The 23645-nt window shown below is 44.8% G+C and overlaps 1 protein-coding gene across 1 annotated transcript in view; it reads right to left on the reverse strand.

Annotated features, from left to right (window-relative positions):
• CSMD1 (CUB and Sushi multiple domains 1) overlaps nucleotides 1-23645 on the reverse strand; it is a 439588-nt gene that overhangs the window by 146355 nt on the left and 269588 nt on the right. Inside the window, exons 27-31 of the mRNA XM_056856290.1 lie at nucleotides 22553-22648; nucleotides 9836-10039; nucleotides 8348-8472; nucleotides 4522-4618; nucleotides 1614-1718 (exon numbers count right to left, since the gene is read on the reverse strand). Of these exons, the coding sequence (XP_056712268.1) occupies nucleotides 1614-1718; nucleotides 4522-4618; nucleotides 8348-8472; nucleotides 9836-10039; nucleotides 22553-22648 (627 nt within the window). The remainder of the gene's footprint in view (nucleotides 1-1613; nucleotides 1719-4521; nucleotides 4619-8347; nucleotides 8473-9835; nucleotides 10040-22552; nucleotides 22649-23645) is intronic.

Below are 23645 nucleotides of genomic sequence, written 5' to 3' on the forward strand. Positions count from 1 at the left end.
TCTAATCTCCATTCAAAATTAATCCAAGACCTGTGTTGGTTTCACAATCTGGGAAAAGGTGCATTTGGAGGGAAATCGCTCTTTTTTGCATAAAGCAACCAGCTTTCTGATCTACATGTACACAACCCAAAGATGCTCGTTCCATAAAGCACCCATTGATAATGAAGATGAGAAAACGAAGCATTTTAAGTAGCACTTGAGAGTGTTCAAAGTACTTCACCTACACTGTCTTTTTGTAATCTTTAGCACTTTTGATATCCCCCGTCACACCTTACAGTATTTAAAGAAAAAAGACAATTATTTAAAATGTGTCGGCATAACTATTAACCTGAAAGACCTTTAGCAAAATTGTATATAAAAGACTTTTGTCAGGAGACTTCTGTTTCTGGTTGTGATGCTATATTTATCTCTTTGTGAAAAACTTCACTGAAATCTCTCTATAAGCAATTTAGAGCTGAATGTTCCTTAATGGTTTTTACTCCAAACCTATTCATATCACCTTCGGCCTGTATTCTTGAACTGTACATATACAAAGATACAGAAATTGAGAGAAAAAACCTGGATATATTTGAAAACATTTTTTTACCTTACCAAGTTATACAAAATACTCAAGATAGCCTACGAAGAACCATACAGTACTAAAATAGCCTTTAAAAAGACTTAACAAAATATAATACAAGTAAAACAGCCATTGAAAAGGGTGGGAAGTTTACTGTACCAGCCCCTGAAAAATCATCTAAAGCATGGGACATGGCGGCAGTGCTGGTAACTCTCCAGTCAATAGGAAGGGCAGTGTCGAGGCCTTTATAAAAGTACTCTGCCTCTCCTTCACAGGCATTCATTGTGTGCTGCTACCCCCCCCCCTCCGTGAGGCAGTGAGGCAGTCACTGTGGGGTCAAGCCAAAATTTTGAGTCCACTATAATAGGCAAGGAATCGTTTCTCATCTGCTTTATGGAGCTTCTGGAAGGCGGGATAAACCAGGGCTGGTTAGGCCATAACTAACAATGGCAGGAATAGAGCAGATTGTTCAATATAACTAGGGTGAATTGGTGAGCACCTGGAGGCATCACATGATGAAGGATCATGGTGGGTTGCCAAGGAATGCCTCTGAGGCTGAGCAGCATCAACGAAACCTTTAGTTATCTCTGTGACACACTGGAGGAAGGGGGTGAAGCTTGGCACATCTTGGCACAGTTCATGTGCAGGCAAGAACGAAGAAGGCCAGCGAAAAATCAGTGACAAAGTCTGGAGTCTGGGCTGGATTTGTGCAGATGATGGTACCCACTGGGCTGCCTAGTACATCCCACCATTTAAAATGATGATGATGCATTAGCCATTCAAAGTTGTTAAACCCAACATGATTCTCTTGTGTCTTCATCTGAGGAAGGTGCTTGGGAAAATAAATTACAATAGGAATTGTCAGCATCCAGGAGAATTCTTGAGAAACTCAATAACTTTAAACCTGATGCCTAAAGATCATAAACCTTTCTGGGGAGGCATTCCAGAAATGAGGGACCACAACTTAAAAAGCCCTGTCCACCAGGCACCACATGTATCACATACTAATAATAGGCATTATGTAAAAACAAAAAAAAAACAAAAAAAAACTTACTTTTGTATTCCAGGTAAAAACCAGCAGCTGCCACACTAATATCAGAATGAAAGTGCAGATAAAGTTGATTGGAGGTGCTGTTCAATAATGCTGGCACTGTGGTACCTGCCCCCGCCCCCAGGAAAGATCTAGTTTATCATAAAAAATATCTGCAGCATAGTAAGTATAAAAGAAATAAAAATTTAAATTGTGGCTCAAACAAAACATGTACTATATTATAGTGATAATCACACAAGCATATGTAGGACTGCTGCTCTTATATTAACACTATTAATAGATAATGCCCAAGACATTGTATATTTCTCCATAGCAAGTCCTACTGAGTTCAGTTGGCATATTTTCCAAGAAGAGTTGGGATATTATCTTCAGTGTCGAGGGCTGCAGGCCTCAGAAAAACCACATCTGTTGTTGGTCTGAAGTTCCCCATTGGGGGATATATACTGGTTATCTAAAAGGGTATGCCAGAACACTAGAGCAGTGGGAGGCATTCCAGAGCCAACTTCCAATTTCTTCATGGACTTGTCTACATGGCCCATCAGAGACATGGGCCTGATGTCCTTGACGTCGTCATCCGACTTTAATGGGTTATTCACCAACTGCAAATAAAGTGACAGAGTGCAGGGAGGAGGGGCAGAGACCTCTAGGGTATCCGGGATCATTTTTTGCCTCCTGCAAGGTGCTGTGACAGGGCCTTGGGGGTTGTAAGAGCTTTCTCCCAGAATGCTGCTTTCAAATGGGAGACACTTTCATGTCAGGCTTTGGAAGTGAACTGTTTGCAGACCATACAAGCTTTAACATTGTGGGACTTGCCCAAGCATAACAAGCACAAAGGATGTTCATTGGATTGTGTCATCTTGGTATTGCTTTCAGTACAACCACAAAAAATTCAAATAAAAAACTCCTTAGAAGAATTCTCCTCCAAAAGAAGTCTCCAAAGGAAAACATGCTGTAGCATGTCCTACCTCCACAGTGATGAATGAAGGACTGAAGGAAGGAACACTCCCACCCCTTGATCATGTGTCAGGTTAGGTGGGAAGATCCAACATGAGCTATGGGGAGGGGGAGTGTTCCTAGTATTGTAGAAAGTGCTAGACAGTGAAGAAGTGCCACCTCCACAGCTGGCCTGCACACACGCATTTCCATGTGGGACTGCACAGAAGCCACAAAGATGAACTTCATTTATAGTGATTCCAAGGAAAAGCCACAAGGGACTAGGTATATGTGATGCCCTCCTCTCTGCTCACCCAAAAATTTCTTTCAGTTGATGTGGTGGCTTAACCTCTCAATCAAAAAACAAAAGGAACCCTGAAGCCAAGCCTCAACCATAGCTACCGTGACCTATACACCAGATACCTATGTGTTTCTAGAGGAGGAGGAAGTTGGTTGCAACTGTCAACCCAGGCAGTGGAAACATGTATGAGACAGAAGTCCCCAGTAGAGCTGAAGACCCCCAACCCATTGCCAGGAGCGGACACAGCCTATAATTCTGGGAAGACAGCAGCAATGGACAGCTCAGGGTATTAAAGGGCTAAGAGCAGAACCAAGAGTCTGTCTCATAACTGCCTTTCAACCCTCCAGTTTGCACTATCAGCAGCTGCAATGAAAGACCTTTGGTATGTGTGTCACACACTGATTGACTGATGTGTATGTGTGAGAGAGATTGATATGGCAGCCTCAGTATGGACTGGTTTGACTCTCTCAAGTGAATCAATAAACATAGCATTTGTATTCAAGGCTCAACTAGCTGTCTCCCTCTGTCTTCTCTCTCACATTGGGGATGAGATCTTGCTCAACATGGGTGAGTGGGCATGGGGCCTTATCATTCCTCCACCTCAGCAGGGCCGGACCCAAGCTTAATTTGGCTCTAACACTTATAGAAAGCTACAGTGCAGCCTCATTTGGAATACTATGTGCAGTTCTGGTCGCCATATCTCAAAAATGACACTGTTGATCTGGAAAAAGTACCAAGGAAGGAAACGAAAATTATTATGAGGCTGAAACACTTTTCCTATGAAAAAAGGCTGGAGACTCTGGAACATTACAGACTAGAAAAAAGACAGCTAAGGGAAGGCATAACAGAGGTTTATGCATAGGACTGAGAAAGTAGATAGAAGGAGCCTTTTCTCCCTCTCCTATACTATTAGAATTCAGGGGCACCCACTGAAGTTCTTGAGAAATAGGTTCAGGACAGACAAAAGGAAGTTCTTCTTTACTCAATAAATAATTAAACTCTGGAATTCACAGTGGAAGCAGTGATGGCCATGAACATAGGTAGCTTTAAAATGGGGTCAGAAAGATTCATGGCGTAGAGGTACATCAATGGCTACTAGCCATGGTGACTGATGGGAGTCTCCACATACATAGGCAGCAAACCTTTGCATACCAGTGCTGGGAGGCAGCATAGGAGAGGGCTTTGGCCACTCTGCCCTGTTTATTCAGTCCACCAGGGCAGCTAGTTAGCCGTTGTGTGACAGTATGATGGACTACATGGACCACCTGTCAGATCCAGCAGACTGTACCTTATGTTCTTATGTCAAACTTTGCATGGATAGACTCAATCCAACTTCTCACCATGTGAACTGGCCTCAAGACAAACCCCAAACAAACAAACAATGCTTGCTATTAACTCATGTTTCAAGTCAGATAACTAACAACTATAATACTTAGCATTTATATAACACCTATAATACTTAGCATTTATATATATATATATATATATATATATATATATATATATATATATATATATATATATATATATATATATATATATATATGAAAGCATTTCATATATATTACTAAACCTGACTGCAAAATTAAGAGAAAGTTTGCATCTCTTAAAAAAAAACCCTGAAGCTTCAATTAGACTATGTTGTGCTCTGGCCTCCAGAGGCAATTGTATACATACCTGAAAAGCTCCCAAGCCTTGGTGCTGTCATGTCACCGCCATCATAGATTTCAAGGGAGTCCCAGTTATGTTCAGTACCAAAGCTTATTACCTGGATCTGTGAAAACAATGCCATTGTGTGTTCATTAAACAGGACAATCATGTATAATTCCAAATCAGTGATGGAAAAGACAGAAAGAAGAGTGACCTCAACAACAAATGTAGCAATAGCCTACACATAACCTGGCTTCATAATACTCTACATTTTAATTTTCAGAGTGACTTATGAAAAGGCACCATCTGGGAATGGAAAAATTGTTTATTTGTTTCAAAGTGTCAAAAAGAAGGAAAGAAGCTTATGTAACGATGTTTAATGCATAAAAAATGACAGATGTTTATTTAACCTGAACTACAAGATCAGTAGACTTAAAAGACAATCCCCAGAACCCCATGTATAAAATAGAAACTTCAAGATTTTTTGGTCTTCTGGCAACAGTCACAAGACAAGAAATCCAAAACTAAATTGAATTAATGGCAAATGCAGCGTTGCTGAGCCAAAATGACTTTTCAGTGCTGTTTTCATTTTCACTATTGTCAAAAAGCACCTCCACTTTCACAAGGGGAGAGTGTGGGGCCCTTACCACTTGCATGAACTGCATGGAAAGCTTAGAGAGGTCCTTGTCAACTGCAGCTCTTCCTCACCTTCCCCCTGTTTCGCAGCTCAAAATGTGGCACTTTGAAGCTGCAGTAGGAAGGGGGAAGAAGGAAAGATGCGCTCCACAGGCACAAGTCCTCTTGTCTATGGAAATGCTGCTGAGCCACTATATGAGCTTCAGCTCAGCTTTGCTAGGAACCTTCCCCAAACTGAGCCAGACAAACTCAGGATCTGCACAGCTCTGTTTTACCTCGCATTACTGTTCAGGACTTGGAATAAAAGCTGAGAATGATGCTCTATTTTCATACTGTTTCTTTCATTGTTGAACCAAAGGTTCTCTCTCATGGCATGACCACATTTGGGCAAGAAAAATGACACTCAACTCTTGTGCAGTATTTGTTTTAAGATGTTGGTTCTTATAATGCACTTTCCTGATAATCAGTAACTATTAACTTCTTGTGATCTGATTTTTACAACAATATTTAGTTGAGTAGAATTATCTAGTGAATCGAATTGCACATAAGTTACATTGACATAATTTTCATTTCCGCATGTTATCAGGTGGGGCTACAATGTTATACATGGTATGACTGAAGAAATCTGTTTAAAGAACTGACATTTTGAAAGATGTTTTCTATATTTCCTTTAATGGTCGAGTCAGGCCACACTAAATTGTTTTTTATTTTTCTTTATATACATATATATAAAATACTTTACTGCTAAATTTATTTTTAACCCTATAAATTTTCTTAACCCCATCATAAAACGTTCATCTTTTCCTTCCACAATCACCATCAAGAAGAATTTTGCTGTGTGCTAAAGTAATTCTTGGATCCTCGTCCTTTGATAAAAATTGTACTAACTTAGTTCTATCAACAGATACTTAATTTCTCAGGACTGGATCCAGCCATTTCACTCTACGTAGATCATACCATGGGCAAAACAAGAACCTACGATCAAGCACTCTCTGTCCACATCTGCACTACTTATCCTGGAATATGATCTTCATATAGAGGCCCTTTCTTGGATATGGAGCGTCAGACGTTACTCCCCACTCAACCCTTGGTCTGCTCTCCAGCAATGTTGGGCCTCAAGAATTTAACCAACAATATTACCCATTATTTTCATATGCTGGACATCCCACCCCTCCGCAGAGCCTTCTCTCTTGCTAGGGTTAATGCCTTTCCTTCAAGGATGCTATATGGAAGGTATCAACAAATACCTATCCAGGATAGGACTTGTCCCTGTGATACCTATTCCCTGGATCATATTCTGTTGGTCTGCCCCTTATATGAAACACCCCGTGGGAAATGGTTAAAAAATTGGCTTCTTTCCAAATATCACCTATCTACCCAAGCAAAACGTCAATTTTTATTAAACGATTCCGATCCGGAGGTTACCTTAGATGTTGCCAATTTTCTAGTGGATGTGATGAAAGTTCAAAAAGCCCAAAGTTTGTAATTTCTACTTTTGGAATTTACTGGCCTATATTTTTATCTTAATGACTGCATATTTTATGTACCTTTGTAACAATTGTAATATTACTTATGCCATTAAAGGTTTTTTTCAAGGCTTTTCAAGGATATAGAGGCCCTTCAGAATGGTTGATGGGTACACATTCATCCTGGCTAGAAACAAGGCTCAGCTATAAGTGGGAATTGTTAGAAATTTCAAATAGGCTGGCAGGGCAAATGGGGGTCAGAGACTAATTGAAAATAATGAACAAACCCTGCATGCTCTAGAAGATCTGCTTATCCTATCTAAATCTACTATTCTCTTATTCAGCAGGGAGATTGCTGCAGCTTTATCCAACTGCTTCAGGGTTTCCATTTCTATTCCTAACATTCTCATTTTTATCAGTTAATTGGAACCATCCACTCCCACAGTGGTCTTGCTTTACTCTGGCTAATAGCCCAAAGTCATCTATAGAAAAGAGAACCTTCATTCTCATATTCATAGCTTGGAGCCAGGCTCGGCCTCCAGCAATCTCAACACAAATTCTTTCCTCAAAGCAGTAAAATAAACTCAGTTTGGAGCCCCCAGGATAAGAGATATTTTCTATTAAATGTTTATTTAATATTTATTGTACCATTCGTATCCCAAATGCAAAAGACAAACACCTCAATAACAGATCAAAAGGAACTAGTTTTAGTTCCTCTTGTTTTTCCTACACACCACAATGTTTATATAACAGTTACATACATCAGCTCCAGGTGAGCATGTAACATCTAGCTCAGCCTTTTTTTTTCTTTTGACACATTACAATGTGAGCGTGAATAAGAGAAAAAGCTCTATAAGTATTCCATTCACATCACAATTTTTAAAAATTTCTTTGATGTTGCATTAAATGAATACATTGAAATGCCCCAGAAAGTTATGTCTTAATTGGAGGTAGACAACAATATTGCTTTACTTAACTGTGCTTAAAGAAATGTTCTTGATAAACAAACATAAGTTCTGATTCTTAAGTGGGAGAAAAGAATTTTGTAACCTTAATGACTGTGAGTTTTTTTGTTGCATAAGCTTTCATGGGATAAAGGTAGCAACCCTAAGAACACTCTCCTGGGAGAGACATTGAATGAAATGGGACTTACTTCTGAGTAAACCTGCTTAGGCTTCTTCACAGAGTCTGCTTCATCAAATGTATGAAATAAATTATTAGATAAATACAGGGGGGAAATCTGTATCAAGGAACAGATAAATATGGTTTTTCCCACTAGTAATTAATTCCCATTGGAATCTGATTAACTGAAGTACATTATCTATGCCACTAAAGTGTCTTTGCCTCCTATAATGATCTTGTTGGATGTTGGCTATGCCCAGTTAAGGTTGCTATCATTCAATTTCTATTGGTTTTTACTTTTTGTGACATTTTTAGGCTTTACATTAGAGTTGTTCTGTTATGACTGATTTTAATTTTTTTGAACTATTTTGAACTGTAGGGAAAGTGATCTGAAATACTTCTAATGAATAAATGTTGTAATAGGCTGAGCTAGACAGGCTTCAGCTGCTGCTGACCCATGGAACCACTGAAGCTATGCCAATGAATCTATGCATTCAAATCACAAAAACATAAGTAAGTTTGCTATGTTCTTACAATTTAACCAAGAGAGAAAGGGATAAAAAAGGTGAATAATCAGCCCTCTATAGTGAAGTAGTTAATATTCCACAGTTGGCAAAATATCGACTTGCCTGAATACCTGATCCCTCAGTCACTGTGATTTTCCACACACAATTCAAGCTGTTACCATAAGGTTCTGGGTAGCCTGGAGACAATATAGTCCCCCTCCGTTCGGTGAAATTCCGACTGCATGGCACTGGAAGAAAATTCCATTAGAGATAACAACAAAGGCAAAAGCATGCTCATTGAACAGAAACACTAAAAAAAAAATAGAATCTGACTTCTATCATTCCAATCATAACCAAAACATTGCATTTTCTTTTGAAGAAAGCATGTAAATAAACAAATATCAATATATACAGCAAACTATTTTTTTCTTCTGGCAATTATCAACACCACAGAAGAGCTCTAACATTTTTGTTAATGGACCAGGGAATGCGGGGAGTAGTGTAGGCAGACAAACACAGGAAAAAAGTCTGTAGGGTTTAGGAGAGATAGGGAATAAGCCATGGGGCCTACAAAAGTAGTCCTGCAACCCTGTGTCACAGTTTTGCAGGGGTAAGGTGACAACACTTGCTTTTAAGACCCATAGTGCCACCCTTCTGTGTGTACTGAATTCGGTAGAAAGACGCAACTCTACTTAGGGATGGAACTGCTATTCACATAAAACAGCCATATTCCTCATTAATCATCTTCAAAATAGATATGTGAAGCACTAACAGCTCATTCCTGAGAATGAGCTGCAGCGGCTGGGGATGGCATGGCTGTGGTGGCGCTGCAGCGCCTCTGAAGAGGTTAGGCCGCTGCAGCAGAGGGAAAAAAGGAAAATTGGAAAAGCGGGGACTCGTTGTATCCCCTTTGGGAAATATAACTTTCTTGTTATTATAACAATATATAAACAGTTGTGCATACATGAGTACAATTAATATTAATGCAATTATAATTCAAATTCTTGAAGTCTTATCCCTAAAGCTACATGATCCTTATCAATATTATAAATAACTACAATACGTAAGTTCAGGGACAAAGGGGTGGGGGGGAAACTGAATAGATACAAAAAGGATCCAAAGTGCTGACCATAATTCCACCAGAGGATCCCACAAAAAATGTAGCCAGCTTAGTTGGAACAGACACAGTCATGCTAGGTCATATTATAGTAGAACAGTTTCCCAAACAGCAATTTTCAAATTGTTACCAGTTATAAATCTGCTACAAAGAGCGTTTCAGGAAGAGCTCAATTAATTAATGTAAGGGGGATTTCCTGAGGTTGATGTTAGGCTCTGTATTATACCTATGATTTTAGAGGCTGTCACATCGATAATAAATATTCAGCAAAACATGCATCAACCTTGTTAATCTAATAGGTTATTACGTGAAACACTATGCTGCCTACCAACCAGCTGGTACTCAATTACTTTTGAAATGACAAATCGCTCTTTTAAATTAGACATGGCCAGTATTAATCAATGGAGAGTAAATATAAATGTTAAATACTACTCAGTGAAAGAAGTGGTGTTCTTGAATGCCGATTTAGAAACAGATAACATAATAAGCCTTACCCACACAGCTTGGCACTGTGTCATTCCACTGGGCTAAAGCATTGGGCACGGATTGGCAGCGGATCGCTTTTGAGCCTTGCAGAAGATAGCCGGGACTACATTCAAAGCGGACTACAGAGCCTGCCGAGAATTCAGAGCCAATCCTCCGTCCATATCTGGGCTCTGGGACAGAGCTGCACTGTGTATCGCTTGTGCGTGGAACAGCTGTACAGATGGGTGAAAAAGAAGCGCAGCATGACAAACGACATCCCCATACTTCAGAGGATTTACTTTTAAAGAGCATCTACTCTGTTTTGTGTTCCTTTACGTTACTTAAAGTTAATTAGTGAGCTAAAAGCATCCTACCAATCAGGGCTGAACTCAAATCATTCGCTCCAAAGCAGTCATTTCATGACCCATCAATCTACATTTCAAATAATGGGTTTGACAATTATGCAGACAAATATGACAGACTGAGACCACAAGCAACATTCCCCTTGCTGCAGTGCAGCCTGACTGACTTGATTAGGCCCATCTTGGAATTAAGCATTCTTGACTGTCACTCTAATATATTACTAGAGGGGCAGCCATGTTAGTATGTTGCAGGAAAGATTAAACAGAAGTCCAGTGGCACTTTAAAAGCTAACAAAATTTATTCCACTAGATGCATGGAGTGTACGTCCATAGGAGATATATTTATGCCTTAAGTTATAAGCAGCAGAAAGTTGGGAGTGGGAGACTGTTATAAAGAGAGGACAGTTAGGAACAGTAATCAATCAAAGAAAGCTCAGTCCCTGTAGAATAGATGAAGACTTCCCCAAATTGTAGAGTAGGATAAAAATGAAGCAAGATCTAATCAAGAAACATGATGTTTATCCAGCTCTGTCCTTCCATCTAGAGTTGTGAGTGGCTCTCACCCATTCTGAATGGATTGAATTCTCTTAGGTTGGTTATTGTTCCTAACTGTTTCAGGTGGGTAGTCATGTTGGCCTGCAATAGAAGAGCAAGATTGGAGTCGAGGAGCACCTTAAAGGCCAACAAGATTTACAGGGTATAAGCTCTCAAGATGCAAAGCTCCCTTCTTCAGATACAAGTAGGAACAGAAATCGCTGAGCCCTGATATCCCAGCCAGAAGGTGGGGAGAAGTGTTACAAAGAAGGGAGTCAGTATGCAAGGTACAATGCCAAATCTAATTAGGAGAAACCCTTAGGGGCAGAAAATTAGCATCTGTAGTGAGAGGAGAATCATACATCCCTATTCTGGCCTGAAGGATCCATTGTTCTGAATTTGTGAGTGAATTTGTGAATCAACTAAAGTTCAGAAATCTAGTTTTATAATCTCCCCTTGAAGCTTCTCCACTTGTAGACTGCCAATCTTAGGTCAGCCATGCACAGTCTTGGAAGATAAAATGTTCTCCTACTGGTTTTGGAGTATGTTTTTTTAATGCAAGATTTATGTCATTTATTATTTTGCATAGGAACTGACCTGTTTGTCCAGCGTAGACAGTAGAAAAGTATACATAACAATGTAAGATGAACAAATGTATGAACTCTCAGATTTGGATGTTTCAGAGTGTGATAGCAAATAAACAAGAACCTTATAATTATATAAAAAAGAGCAAATTATTAAAAAAATAGTGTTGTACTGAAAATGTGAAGAAACTTTAACATTATTAAGTATCAAAACTAGATTTTAGTAGCAGTTAGGTGCTCATTCACAGCACAGCTACTGCTAATCATCCTGCATCCTATGATAAAGTATCAAATATAAAGAAATGTGACCATCAGGGGGGAAAATAAAGGTGGCTTATATGAGACAAGAAGAAAAATATAGTTGAGTAAATGGTATTGGAAAAAAAAACATTATATAAAAATCCAAAGCTACAAATCTGGTCTTGTATTAGTTGTGATCAGAATATACAATCATGCTGGCTATGGTGCTCCTTTTCCTTCTTAATCCTCAGTCTAATTCTAAACTATAATGTTGACAAGTTAGGCTTCTCAGATGGTATCAGAGAGAAATTGCGTTTTCTGTAGTAATTATTCTTCATCTTTTAGTGCTATGAAACAAAATAGAAATCAGCCTAGTGGAAAAGTGAACATGGAATAAGGTCAATTTGGAATAGCGGGTGATAAATAAAATGATTGACTTTGTAGGCCAGATTAGACTGTTCATTCAGAATGTGGATGGTACTCTCAGAGGCATTGTAACATTAGCAGGCAGGTAGTCTTGGGAAATCTCTTCCTATATTTCACAAGAAGATTGAAAATCCCCAAATAGTGGTAGCATATTTATTAAATCTAATTAAATGCCACAAACCACATTGCCCCGGCTAAATCTTTTAACAACTAGAGAGCCGACTGCATTCATCTTCCAAAAATGGAAACTTGAATAGCTCCAAGGTTCTTGAGATGAATAAAAAAAAGGTTTAACTTGCTTTATTCATTTTGTGATGCTGAGAACAGCATCCCCGATTTCTCAAAATCAATCTTTTCCAGCATGTAAAAAATAATCTGATTGCCTAACAGCCATTCCCCAAACTAACAAACAATAAAACATACGCTGAACATATTTGCTGCACCTCAAACCATAAATCCCCACCCACCCACTGTGCAACTATATTTCAATGAATAGTTTAAAAGTCACTTGTTTTCCAAATTTCATTGACAACTAGATGATGCAGTAAAATGGAACTAAAGGAGAATAACAGTTAAGGTACTCTTATCTGCATATGGAAGAACGTTGTACATATTTCCAAGTAAAATCAAAGAACAATCAGAACTTTGCTTCCAGCTTCGAAAGAGTCTAAGCTACAAGCAATAGCGTTGTTCACTATTTAATACAGAAGCAGTAATTCTTAAATACAAACAGGTAAACCAGCATGGGAGCCAGCTTGGTGCAGTGGTTAAGAGTGGTGGACTCTAATCTGGAGAACCAGGTTTGATTCCCCACTCCTCCACATGAGCAGTGAATGCTAATCTGGTGAACTGGGTTGGTTTCCCCCCTCCTACACATGAAGCCAGCTGGGTGACCTTGGGCTAGTCTCTTAGAGCTCTCTCAGCCCCACCTACCTCACAGGATGTCTGTTGTGGGGAGGGGAAGGGAAGGTGATTGTAAGCTGGTTTGATTCTGCCTTAAGTGGTAGAGAATGTTGGCGTATAAATCCAACTCTTCTTCTTCTTCAACTTGAGACCTCTTTCTAAAGAGTAATTCACACAAAAGAACTACTAATGTCATCATTTTGGGTATAAAATGGTAATTCTGCCATGCCATACATAAACATACAAGTGAGAACCTGCAAAGTCTTGTGGGTGGAATCTAATTTTCCTCTCCTCCACTACTTCCTCTTTTCCTTTCCTGAAAGTTCCTATAGCCTCTCCCCTCTTCCTACTTCCTTTGCTCCTTCTAGGATTGCCAACCTCCAGATAGGACCTGAAGATCTCCTGGAATCATAACAGATTTCCCAACTACAGGGATCAGTTCCCCTTAGGGTAGCCACTGGGGAGATTCCTAGAGATTTGTGGATGGAAACTTGGTGGGAAAGGTTTCGGGAGGGAAGTGCTTCAGCAGGGTATAGTGTCATAGACCTCATCCTCTAAAGCAGCCATTTTCTCCAGGGACATTGATCTCTAGTTCCCCTGAAGGAAATGGCTGCTTTGGAGGGTAAAGTCTGTTATGTATGTACATAGTTAGGCGATATGCAGGGGGAAACTTAGGAGCTTGAGTCTCAAACGAAGGATCCTAAACCCTGCACGCGCCATTGGCCCAAACCGGCACACACCATTGGCCCTAAGCTGGCACGCGCCATTGGCGACCCGGGGTTGTTCCCCCCTATCACAGATCAGGGGGGGAGTGGCTGCGGGCGGCCAGGGGGGCATATAAGCAGGGCCGTTTGCACTGTGTTCTTTAGTTCTGTTCTTCACTACAATAAAGTGTTGTTGTTGGAACATCTCAACCTCATGTGTCCTCCCCACGCAGACTTAACAGTGGCGATGAAGGCTGGTAGGCAGTCCGGCTCTCCTGCTGAGATCACTCTTGCTGAAATCACCTTCGACTTCCGCAACCTCACAGTGCCCAGTAGGCAGACCGGCTCGCCTTGCTGAAATCCTCATGACACACCAGACACGCAACACCTCGCTGCAATGGAAGCGTTCGACTCTGCCAGCCCCAGTGAATGGGAAAGCTATGCCAACCGGGTGACGTTCTTCTTGGATGCCAATGACATCACAGACCCCAGCAAGAAGGACTTGCTTTTCCTCAGCATGTGCAGACCGTGGACCTTCCAGCTCGCCCAGTCCCTACTGGCTCCCGTGAAGCTGAGCGAGACGCCATTGCCTGACATCTTGGCCTCTCTGGGGAACCATTTCTCACCCCAGCCCATGCGGCTCGCTCGCAGCCTGCCGTTCCACCTGCGGGACCAGGAGCCCGGCGAGACCGCCGCCACGTACCTCGTGGCCCTCCGCCAGACGGCCCGTTTCTGCAAATTCCCGAACCTCGATGGCACACTGCTTGACCGTTTCGTCTTCAGTCTGAAGAACGAGAAGGTGCGCCACAGACTCATCGCGAGGAAGGACGTCTCCCTCACGGCAGCCGTTGAGGAAGCCACGGTGGCTGAATCCTCCTCGCGGGCTGACGGTCTGGGTGACTGCGGCGCCACGCCTCCTCCATCTACTCTGGCTCCCGTCCACTATAAGAGCGCCAGCGATGAGGATGTCGAGGACGAGGCCCACAAAATGGCCACCCGGAGGCACCGGTCGCAGGGCAAAATGGCTCGCCCGTGCACCAGCTGCGGAGAAGCCCACGCCCACCGCACTTGCCGTTTCCGCGACGCAGAGTGCCGGGGCTGTGGCAGAGCGGGCCACATTGCCAAGGTCTGCCGTAGGGCTGTCGATTCGGTTCGTCCTAACCGAAACAAACGGTGAAAAAACAGCTGAATTTTCCCCAATTCTACGGTTTCTAGTTCAGATGGAACCAAATTCAAAAAAGGCGGGAAAACGATGAGCCAAATTTGGCGAGTTCGGGCTGACTCCAGATAAATCTGGCAAATTCAGGACTCAGAAACAGCAGCATAACCGTCAGTTAGTAAGCTGCATTCTCCCACGGCCAATCGGTGGCCAAGCTGGGTCTTCTTCTGGCCAATCAGTCGCGGTTGAGTGCATGAGCCCAGCTGCTGAGCGGCCCGGGGGAGAGAAAGAGTTTGTGTGAGAGAGATATCCCCGTGGGGGGGTGCATGTGCACATTCGAGCCTTTCCACGGCTCCAGGGGGGGCATGTTTGGAGGTAGACGTTCCAAATTTTCAGCATAGCTTAAGGTGACCCTTCTTGCAAGAACTCCAAGTTTTGTGAAGATTGGATCGGGGGGCGAGATATGGGGCCCGGAAGGGGTCCCCCCCTCCTTAATGTGCATCTATTCCATTTTACAGCACATTCGCGCCTTTCCACGGCTCCAGGGGGGGCATTTTTGGAGGTAGACATTCCAAAATTTCAGCGTAGCTTAAAGTGACCCTTCTTGCAAGTTTTGTGAAGATTGGATCGGGGGGGTGAGATATGTGGTCCTGTGCATCTTGAGAGCGGCAAATCCAAGGCAAAACCTCCCGTGCATAAATGGAATCGTATTGGATTACTCCTGAGAAGACATCCACAGTAAGACCCATTTTGGGGCTTTTCTCTATAATTTTTCCCCTGTGTGTGTGTGTGTGGCAGCAGTTTCTGTGGGTGGGGGGAGCCAAAGGGGGCTTTTGCCCATTTTGCTGAGGGGGGGTGCCCGCTCACCTCTGGGGGAGTGTGTGTTCTGCTATTAAAGTTTAAAGTTGAGTCTGTGCGGTGGCTAGTGACGCGAGTCTCAGTTTGGGGTCCAGCCGAGCCGAGCGGTATTGGTCTGAGGGGGGGGGCAACTTGCATGAGTCTCCCTCCGCTTGGGTCATTTGCATAAGGGGGGAGTGTCCCTCCACCATGAGAAGAAGGAGCAGGGCAGAAAATACTAAATTTGGGTCTTTTTTGCATGGTCTGTTTTGCTGCTTGCTCGAAATTGTTTTTGCAAAATGTGACTTTTACAATGCATTTGCAAGTCACCTGCTCCTTTTTTCCCTTTTTGCTGAGTTAATTAATAGCATATGCAATGCATAGGTAGAGTGCCTCTGCCTTGGAGTTTGCAAATTTCAATTGCACACTCCAAAGGTCGTGTGTTGCTCCTTCGGCATAGCTAGCCTAGCGCGCCTCTGTTCCTTTCCATGGTCACTCGCATGTTGCTTTGCATTGCAATGGTTAGCACGGGAGGTTTTGCCTTGGATTTGCCGCTCTTGAGATGCACAGGATCGCGCCTGCTTGCAATCATTCCAGTGGATGGATGGGGGGGACAGCATATCTCGCCCCCGATCCAATCTTCACAAAACTTGGGGGTTCTTGCAAGAAGGGCCCCCTCAAGTCACGCTGAAAGTTTGGAATGTCTACCTCCAAAAATGCCCCCCCCCGGAGCCGTGGAAAGGCTCGAATGTGCTGTAAAATGGAATAGATGCACATTAAGGAGGGGGAACCCTTTCCGGCCCCCATATCTCAGCCCCCCCAGATCCAATCTTCACAAAACTTGGGGTTCTTGCAATAAGCCCCCCTCAAGCTACGCTGAAAGTTTGGGACCTTAAACCCCAAAAATGCCCCCCCGGAGCCACGGAAAGGGGCAAATGTGTTTTTTATGGCTTTATTCGGCCGAATTTTTCCCCCGAACTCAAATCTCGCGCCGGATTCCATGGAACCGAAGTGGGGGAGTTCGGACTTCGGCATTTCCTGGATCAAAACAGGCCGGATTTTGCCAGATCCGAATTTTGCCGAATTTTTTTTTTCAACAGCCCTAATCTGTTGCTCCACCAAGAAGGGTCGTCTGCCTGGCTCCAGAAAGAAAGATGGCGTCGCACACCCCGTCCACAAAATGGCCAATGGTGACCGTGCTTTGTCTTGCCGCTGCGGGCACGCCGTCTAGAGCACCCACCTCCACAGGGTCCACGGCGTGGAAAAGGTCTCCGTCTCAGTCAAGATTGAGGGTGCCCCTTGCGAGATGGAGGTTGACTCGGGTTCGGCCCTCTCCATCATCTCCTTGGACACTTTCCGTGACCTGGGCCACTACGCCTGCCTTCCCAAGCTGCAGCCGACCGGCATCATCATCTCCGATTACCAGCATCGTCAGGTACCGGTCCGGGGTGTTGCCTACATGATCGTCCGGTTCCAGCAACGTTCCAGCCGCCTCCTCCTTGTCATGGTCGACAGTCCCCGTGCCAGCCTCCTAGGCCTCGAGTGGTTCCTGGCCCTGGGGATCCACCTCGCGGGCATCCACCGCATCAGCCAACCTGCCCTCAACTCTGTCTGGTCCGAGCTCAAGGATGTCTGGAAGGGCCCACTGGGCTGCTACAAGGGGCCGCCTGTCCGCCTGCATGTCGACCCTGCCACCACCCCATCCGACTCAAGCCATGCCGGGTCCCCTTCGCTCTCAAGGACCGGATCGACGCCGAGCTCGACCGTCTCATCACTCAGGGTGTCCTGGTGCCTGTGCCAAATGCGAAGGGGGAGACCCCAATTGTGACGCTGTTGAAGGCCAACGGGGATGTCCGCATATGTGCGGACTACAAATGTACTCTCAACAAGGTCCTCCAGTCCCATGCCTACCCGGTGCCAGTCGTCAGCCACCTCCTGGCCTCCCTTGCCAGGGGCTGGGTGTTCACCAAGCTGGACCTCACCCAGGCTTACCAGCAGCTGCCTGTGGACTCTAAATCGGCTGAGTCGCAGACAATAGTCACCCACCGGGGTGCCTTCCGGGTAACGCGCCTGCAGTTCGCGGTCAGCACGGCCCCGGGCATCTTCCAGAATCTAATGGAAGACCTCCTCAAGGGTTTGTCAGGCGAAATGCCATATTTTGACAATGTCCTGGACACTGCCGGCTCCGAGGGGGAGCTCCTGGAGCTCGTCCGCCGGGTGCTCAGCCGTTTCTGGGACGCTGGCCTCACCGTGAAGCAGGAAAAGTGCCAGCTGGGCCAGCCACAAGTGGAATTCCTCAGCTACTTGATCGACGCCGACGGCATCCACCCCACGCCCGACAAGATCAAGGCCATCCACAGCGCTCCTACACCCCAGTGCAAGCAGGAACTTCAGTCATTCCTGGGACTTCTTAATTTCTACCATGCCTTCCTGCCCAACAAGGCATCGGTAGCGGAGCCGCTGCACCATCTCCTCAACAAGGCTACCCCGTGGTCCTGGGGCAAGCAGCAGCAGCAGCAGGCATTTGAGGCCGCCAAGGACCTCTTGTCATCTTCTAGCCTGCTCGTCCACTTTGACGAGTGCCTGCTGGTGGTGTTGACCTGTGATGCCTTGCCCTATGGCATTAGAGTCATCCTCAACCACCTGTTGCCGGATGGTCGGGAGGCCCCGATCATGTTCTACCCCCAGAATCTCTCCTCAGCGGAGTGCAATTATGCCCAGATTGACCGGGAGGCTCTTGCCATCGTGGCCGGCATCAAGAAATTCCACGATTACGTGTATGGCCGTCCCTTCGCTGTCGTGACGGATCACAAGCCGCTACTGGGCCTGTTTGTGCCAGATCGCCAGACTCCACAGATCCTGTCCCCCCGCATGCTCCGCTGGTCGATCTTTCTGAACGCGTACGACTTCAGGCTCCTGCATCGTCCCAGCAAGAGCATCGCGAATGCGGACGCCCTCAGCCGCCTGCCGCTCAAGTGTTCCGACCCCAACCCCTCTCCGGCCCACGACGTCCTGCTGCTTGAGATCCTGCCGGAGCCGCCCCTGCAGGCATCGGACATCACTGCCCATATGGCTAAGGACCGAACCCTTGCCCGGGTTCTCAACTGGGTGGGGAAGGGGTGACCGGCAGCCCGTCTGGACAGGGAGTTCACGCCGTTCGCCACCTGCCAGCACGAGCTGTCCCTCCACATGGGCTGCCTGCTCTGGGGGAGCCGGGTCGTGGTTCCGGCCAAACTAGAGGCACTACACATCTGCCATCACAGAATCGTGCGCATGAAGGCCCTGGCCTGGAGCTACATGTGGTGGCGGGGCATCGATGCCGCAGTAGAAGAGTGGGTCAAGCGTTGCGCCGCGCACACTGACCCAGCACTGGGAGTCAACGCACACGCCCTGGTCCCACATCCACATTGACTTTGCGGCGCCTTTCCAGGGTAAGACATTCCTGATTGTCGTTGACTCCTACTCCGGGTGGCTGGAGGTGATAGATGTCTGGTCAATGACCACGCAAGTAGCCGTCTGGGAGCTGCGCCGGCTCTTTGCGACCCACGGCTTGCCAGACACCGTGGTCTCTGACAACGGGGCCCAATACACCTCGGCCGAATTCCAGGGGTTCCTGGCTGACAACTTAATCCGCCACGTGACCTCGGCCCCATTCCTTCCTGCCACCAATGGCCAGAAGGAGCGAATGATCTCAACAATGAAGGAGGCGTTACGGCGCATGCACCGTTGGCGACCAGGGGTTGTTCCCCCCTATCACGGATCGGGGGGGAGTGGCCGTGGGCAGCCAGGGGGGCATATAAGCAGGGCCGTTTGAACTGTGCTCTTTAGTTCTGTTCTTCACTACAATAAAGCATTGTTGTTGGAACTCTGTCTTGACCTCGTGTGTCCTCCCCACGCGGACTTAACAAAGTCCATGGCATTATATCCTTCTGAGGTCCCTCTCCTCCACAAACCCCCCCTCCCCAGGAACCCCCCCCCCCCAAAAAAAACTCCAGGTATTTCCTCACTGGAGTTGGCAATCCTATCTCCTTCCCTTCCAACAGCCAACCTACCTTTATCTGTCCCTTTGTTTTAAGCTTTCTCTCTCTCTCCCTCCCCCCCCCACTGCAGCCTCTACCTAGGAATACTGTGGTCCAGTTTTGAGGTGCTAGCCACTGGACCAGGCCCACTTGCATTGCAGGCAATCCTCAAGGACTTGTGGGTGGGGGGCTCCTCACTTTTCCCCCTTCCCCACACCATTTCCTCTTTATTTTCTCCGGCAATCCCCATATCCTCTTCCTTTTTCATGCCTCATTTCCTCCTTCTTAGCCATTCATAAACCTGCCTTTATCTACTTCCAATTTTCACCTATATTTATTATTTATTTACTCAATTTTTACCCCAACTTTCTTCACAGTGGGTACCAAAGCAGGGTATATTATTCTCCTCTCCCCATTTTTTATCTGCACAACAACCCTGTGAGATAGGTTAGCCTGAAAGTATGTGACTGGTCCAAAATCACCCAGTGAGCTTCCACAGCAAGATTGGAATTCAAAACTGTGTCTCTCAGACACTATTATGAAGCTCTACCACACTAGCTTTCATAGAGTGGCTGCTGTTGAACAGTAACAAGCAGCCAGGTCTATTAGAGTCATATAAGTTGGGTGGCATCAAGTCATGAAGAGGTTGCCAAACCCCAGATGGGACCTAGAGATCTCCCAGAATTACAAATGAACTCCAGACAACAGAGATCTGTCCCCCTGGAGAAAATGGCTGCTCTGGAGGGTGGACTCTATGGCATTATATCCAGTTGAGGCCTCTCCTCTCCCCAAACCCTGCCATCCTCAAACTTCACCACATCTCCAAGAATTTCCCAGTCTGAAGCTGTCAACCCTAGCCAGTCCTGGCCCCAATAAGTCTTCCCTCAAAGGCCAAAATGGGCCTTTTGCTGCTTGTAATATGTTTATAAAGTGCCACCAAGTCACAGCCTTATGACGACCCCAGCAAGGAGCTTTCAAGCCAAATGAAAAGCAGAGGTGGCTTGCCAATGCCTTCCTCTGCAGAGTCTTCCTTCGCGGTCTCGCTTCTAAGTATCAACCCTGCTTAGTTTTTGCGATATGAAGAGATTGGGCTATACCATGCTACCTTCCCCCCTGCTGCTTGTACACATGTCTCTATTATGAGTCAATCCTTTTCGCAACTGCAAACAAGATGTCTTTCAAGCTCTTGTTCCACTGATGGCTGTTTTCAGTCTGACCTATCAACTAAATATCAGTTGGTCTAACAGGGCTTACAAGATGTTGAACCTGGAGGCTTTGCCAGAATATAAGGTATATTATCTATGCAATCCAAGTTTACTTTTCTTTATTTTATTTTATTTTTTACTTTACTTATCTCCACCTTTCACCCCAATGGGTCCCAAAACAGCTTATATCATTCTCCTCTCCTCTATTTTATCTTTAACAGTCCTGTGAGGTAGGTTGGGCTGAGTGTGCAACAGGCCCAAGGTTACCCATGGCAGAGTGAAAATTCGAACCTGGGTCTTCCAGATCCTAGTCCAATTTTCTAACCACTACACAAAACTAATTCACATTTAGCCTCCTGCTATTACAACTGATCTCCAGCCGATAGAGATCAGTTCACCTGGAGAAAATGGTCGCTTTGGCAACTGGAATCTATGGCATTGAAGTCCCTCCCCTCCCCAAACCCCGCCCTCCGCAGGCTCTGCCCCAAAAACCTCCCGCCGGTGGCGAAGAGGAACCTGACAACCCTGCTGAGGGTACTGTTTGTGAACATGAAATTATTCTGTTCATTCTTGCTGAAGTTATCTGTGGAATAAATCATTTCCCCCCCCCCCCCCTTAGGTTTATTTGTGGAAAGGTGACATGAAACTCGTCTACTTCCCTAAACCTTGTGTTTCAGCTAGTTAGAGAATTGAAAATTCTTTCACTATTTGAATTAATATGTAAAGATGGTGCTCAGCAGAAAGTATTTTTAAGGTTTCTTGCTCCAGCTTTCCCCTCTAAAACCCACAAGAAAGAACGTGCTAAAGAATGTTTGAATAGGTACGCAGTTACTTCACCTTTATACATCTGAACATTCACAAAGTGCCCCATTTTTTTAAAAAAAGACAGGATATGTGAAAAGCACTCACAAATGCCAGATGCTTCATTTAAATAATTTTTAACATGTCACATCTATCCCACTAAGTATTTGCACACCAGAGTAATTTCCGTCTAGATAATAAATCACGATGTGTGAAAGCTGCAGATGAGGAATGTGGCCAGCAGGTTAAGAACTTTTTGGAAGAGACACCAGGCTGCATGGTACCTTGGAAGACAGGCAGCACAATCCTGTGGGAGGATAGTTGCGCTGAGGCCGGGGACGGCGCAGTCAAGCTGCCTCCTGAGCAGTTTGCTGTGTTGCAGCCAGCAAGCAGAAAAGGGATGCTTCCCCAAAACCTGTGGAACTGCTGTATGCAGCTCCATGGGCTGCACTTCCATTTTTGCTAGCGTAAGTTCACGCTGACAGAAGTATGTGTTCCTGGGGCGAAAGGGCTCAGGGAGCTGACTAATGTCAGCCCCACCCCCGGGAATGCCCCCTAAGGCATGGGTATGAGCCCCAGCGCCGGAGGTGCGCTGCTGCCACCACTGCATCAGCATCCATGAAAGGTGCTGCCGCGCTGTTCCCTGGTGTCAGCATAAGCAGCCCGGTGCCAGCATAAATGCCCCTTTAGCTGGCACAAATGGCATTTATACAGCATCAGGGTCACGTCGCCTCCTCAACACTTTCGGACCCTCCTTCGGATTGTGTTGTAAGTGTTTGAACATACTCTGCTGGCCCTATTTTCTGCATGCCGTAAGTCATTTTAACTTAGTAAGATTTCAGAAAAATATTGTGAACCATATTTCAAAAACCTTATGAGACAACTACCTTTCCCATCACTCCCTGAAATAATTATGTTTAGTGGCAGTGTCACCCCCTCCATGCAGTCCTTAGAATACAGCAAAGCAAATACCTTGATAGACAAAATGGAAGCCTCTGGCAGATGCTCCACTCTTGGTGCTGAACCTCAAGAGAATCTGATTTGACGTGGCTAAAGGCAAGGTCTCGCCTATAAATCAGAATTTAAACGGAAAATGATGAGACGCACGTGCACACACAAGTAGGAACTACTGAAATATGGTGTTTATGCAAAATTAGCTATTGTTGACTTACAAATTTATTGGTTAATGCCAGCAGGATAATACAAATATACATAGCAACGGCTGATCTATACATCTATGCATCATTACTTAAAAAAACAACAACTGTTCGTTTACATTTTCATTTGATGCTCATTTGGCGTTAGAAACATCATATAGCCAAATCAGATGGATCTGATCTGGGTTGAATCCAGCAGAGAAACTCATGGAAGCAAAGAGGAGCTTCTCCTGCCTTTTCCAATTAGCCTGCTGTTGGTTCTAAAAATCCTCTCTGAAGATCAGGAGCCTTGCAAACAAAATGTACCACTTTACAGGGCACTGATGAGGGGAATCAGGTAAAATTGCTCTTCCTGCCTCTACCGTTGAAACAGCCACCAGAAGAGGGAAGACCTGATTTTATCTGATTACCCCTTTGCTGTTGTAGCACTCCATTCCATGGTACAATCTTATTTGTAAGGGTCTCCCAATCCTCCAATGGATTTCCAAAGAAAGCGGCAGGCTGCTTAGGTTAGGAAAATTTGAAGAAAGATCTGTTCCACAACTTTTTCTATGAGCTTTTCTGCAGGACCAACTCTTATGAGTCCTGAATGGCTAAAAGTAACTAAACAACTGGCTCAAGAAGCACTTTTTCAGTCTCAATTGACTTCACTTGTCCTCAGGGACCTTATTACGTCGCAGTATCTCTCATTTGCTTCCTAATCTCTGATAGGCTAGAATTACCCATGTGAAGAATCCAAATAGGCTAGAATTATCCATGTGAAGAATCCAGAGAGGAAAAGGAAGCAGTAAACAGGAGCGGGGCAGGGAACTGTACAGAAGCTCAGCTAGAAGCATGATTTTTTTTTAAGGATAAATAAAAATTTGCACTTTTCTGAATTCACAACTTTTAGTCCTATGATAACAAAC

The sequence above is a fragment of the Euleptes europaea genome, chromosome 10 (assembly GCF_029931775.1).
Source record: "Euleptes europaea isolate rEulEur1 chromosome 10, rEulEur1.hap1, whole genome shotgun sequence".
NCBI classification, from domain to species: Eukaryota; Metazoa; Chordata; class Lepidosauria; order Squamata; family Sphaerodactylidae; genus Euleptes; species Euleptes europaea.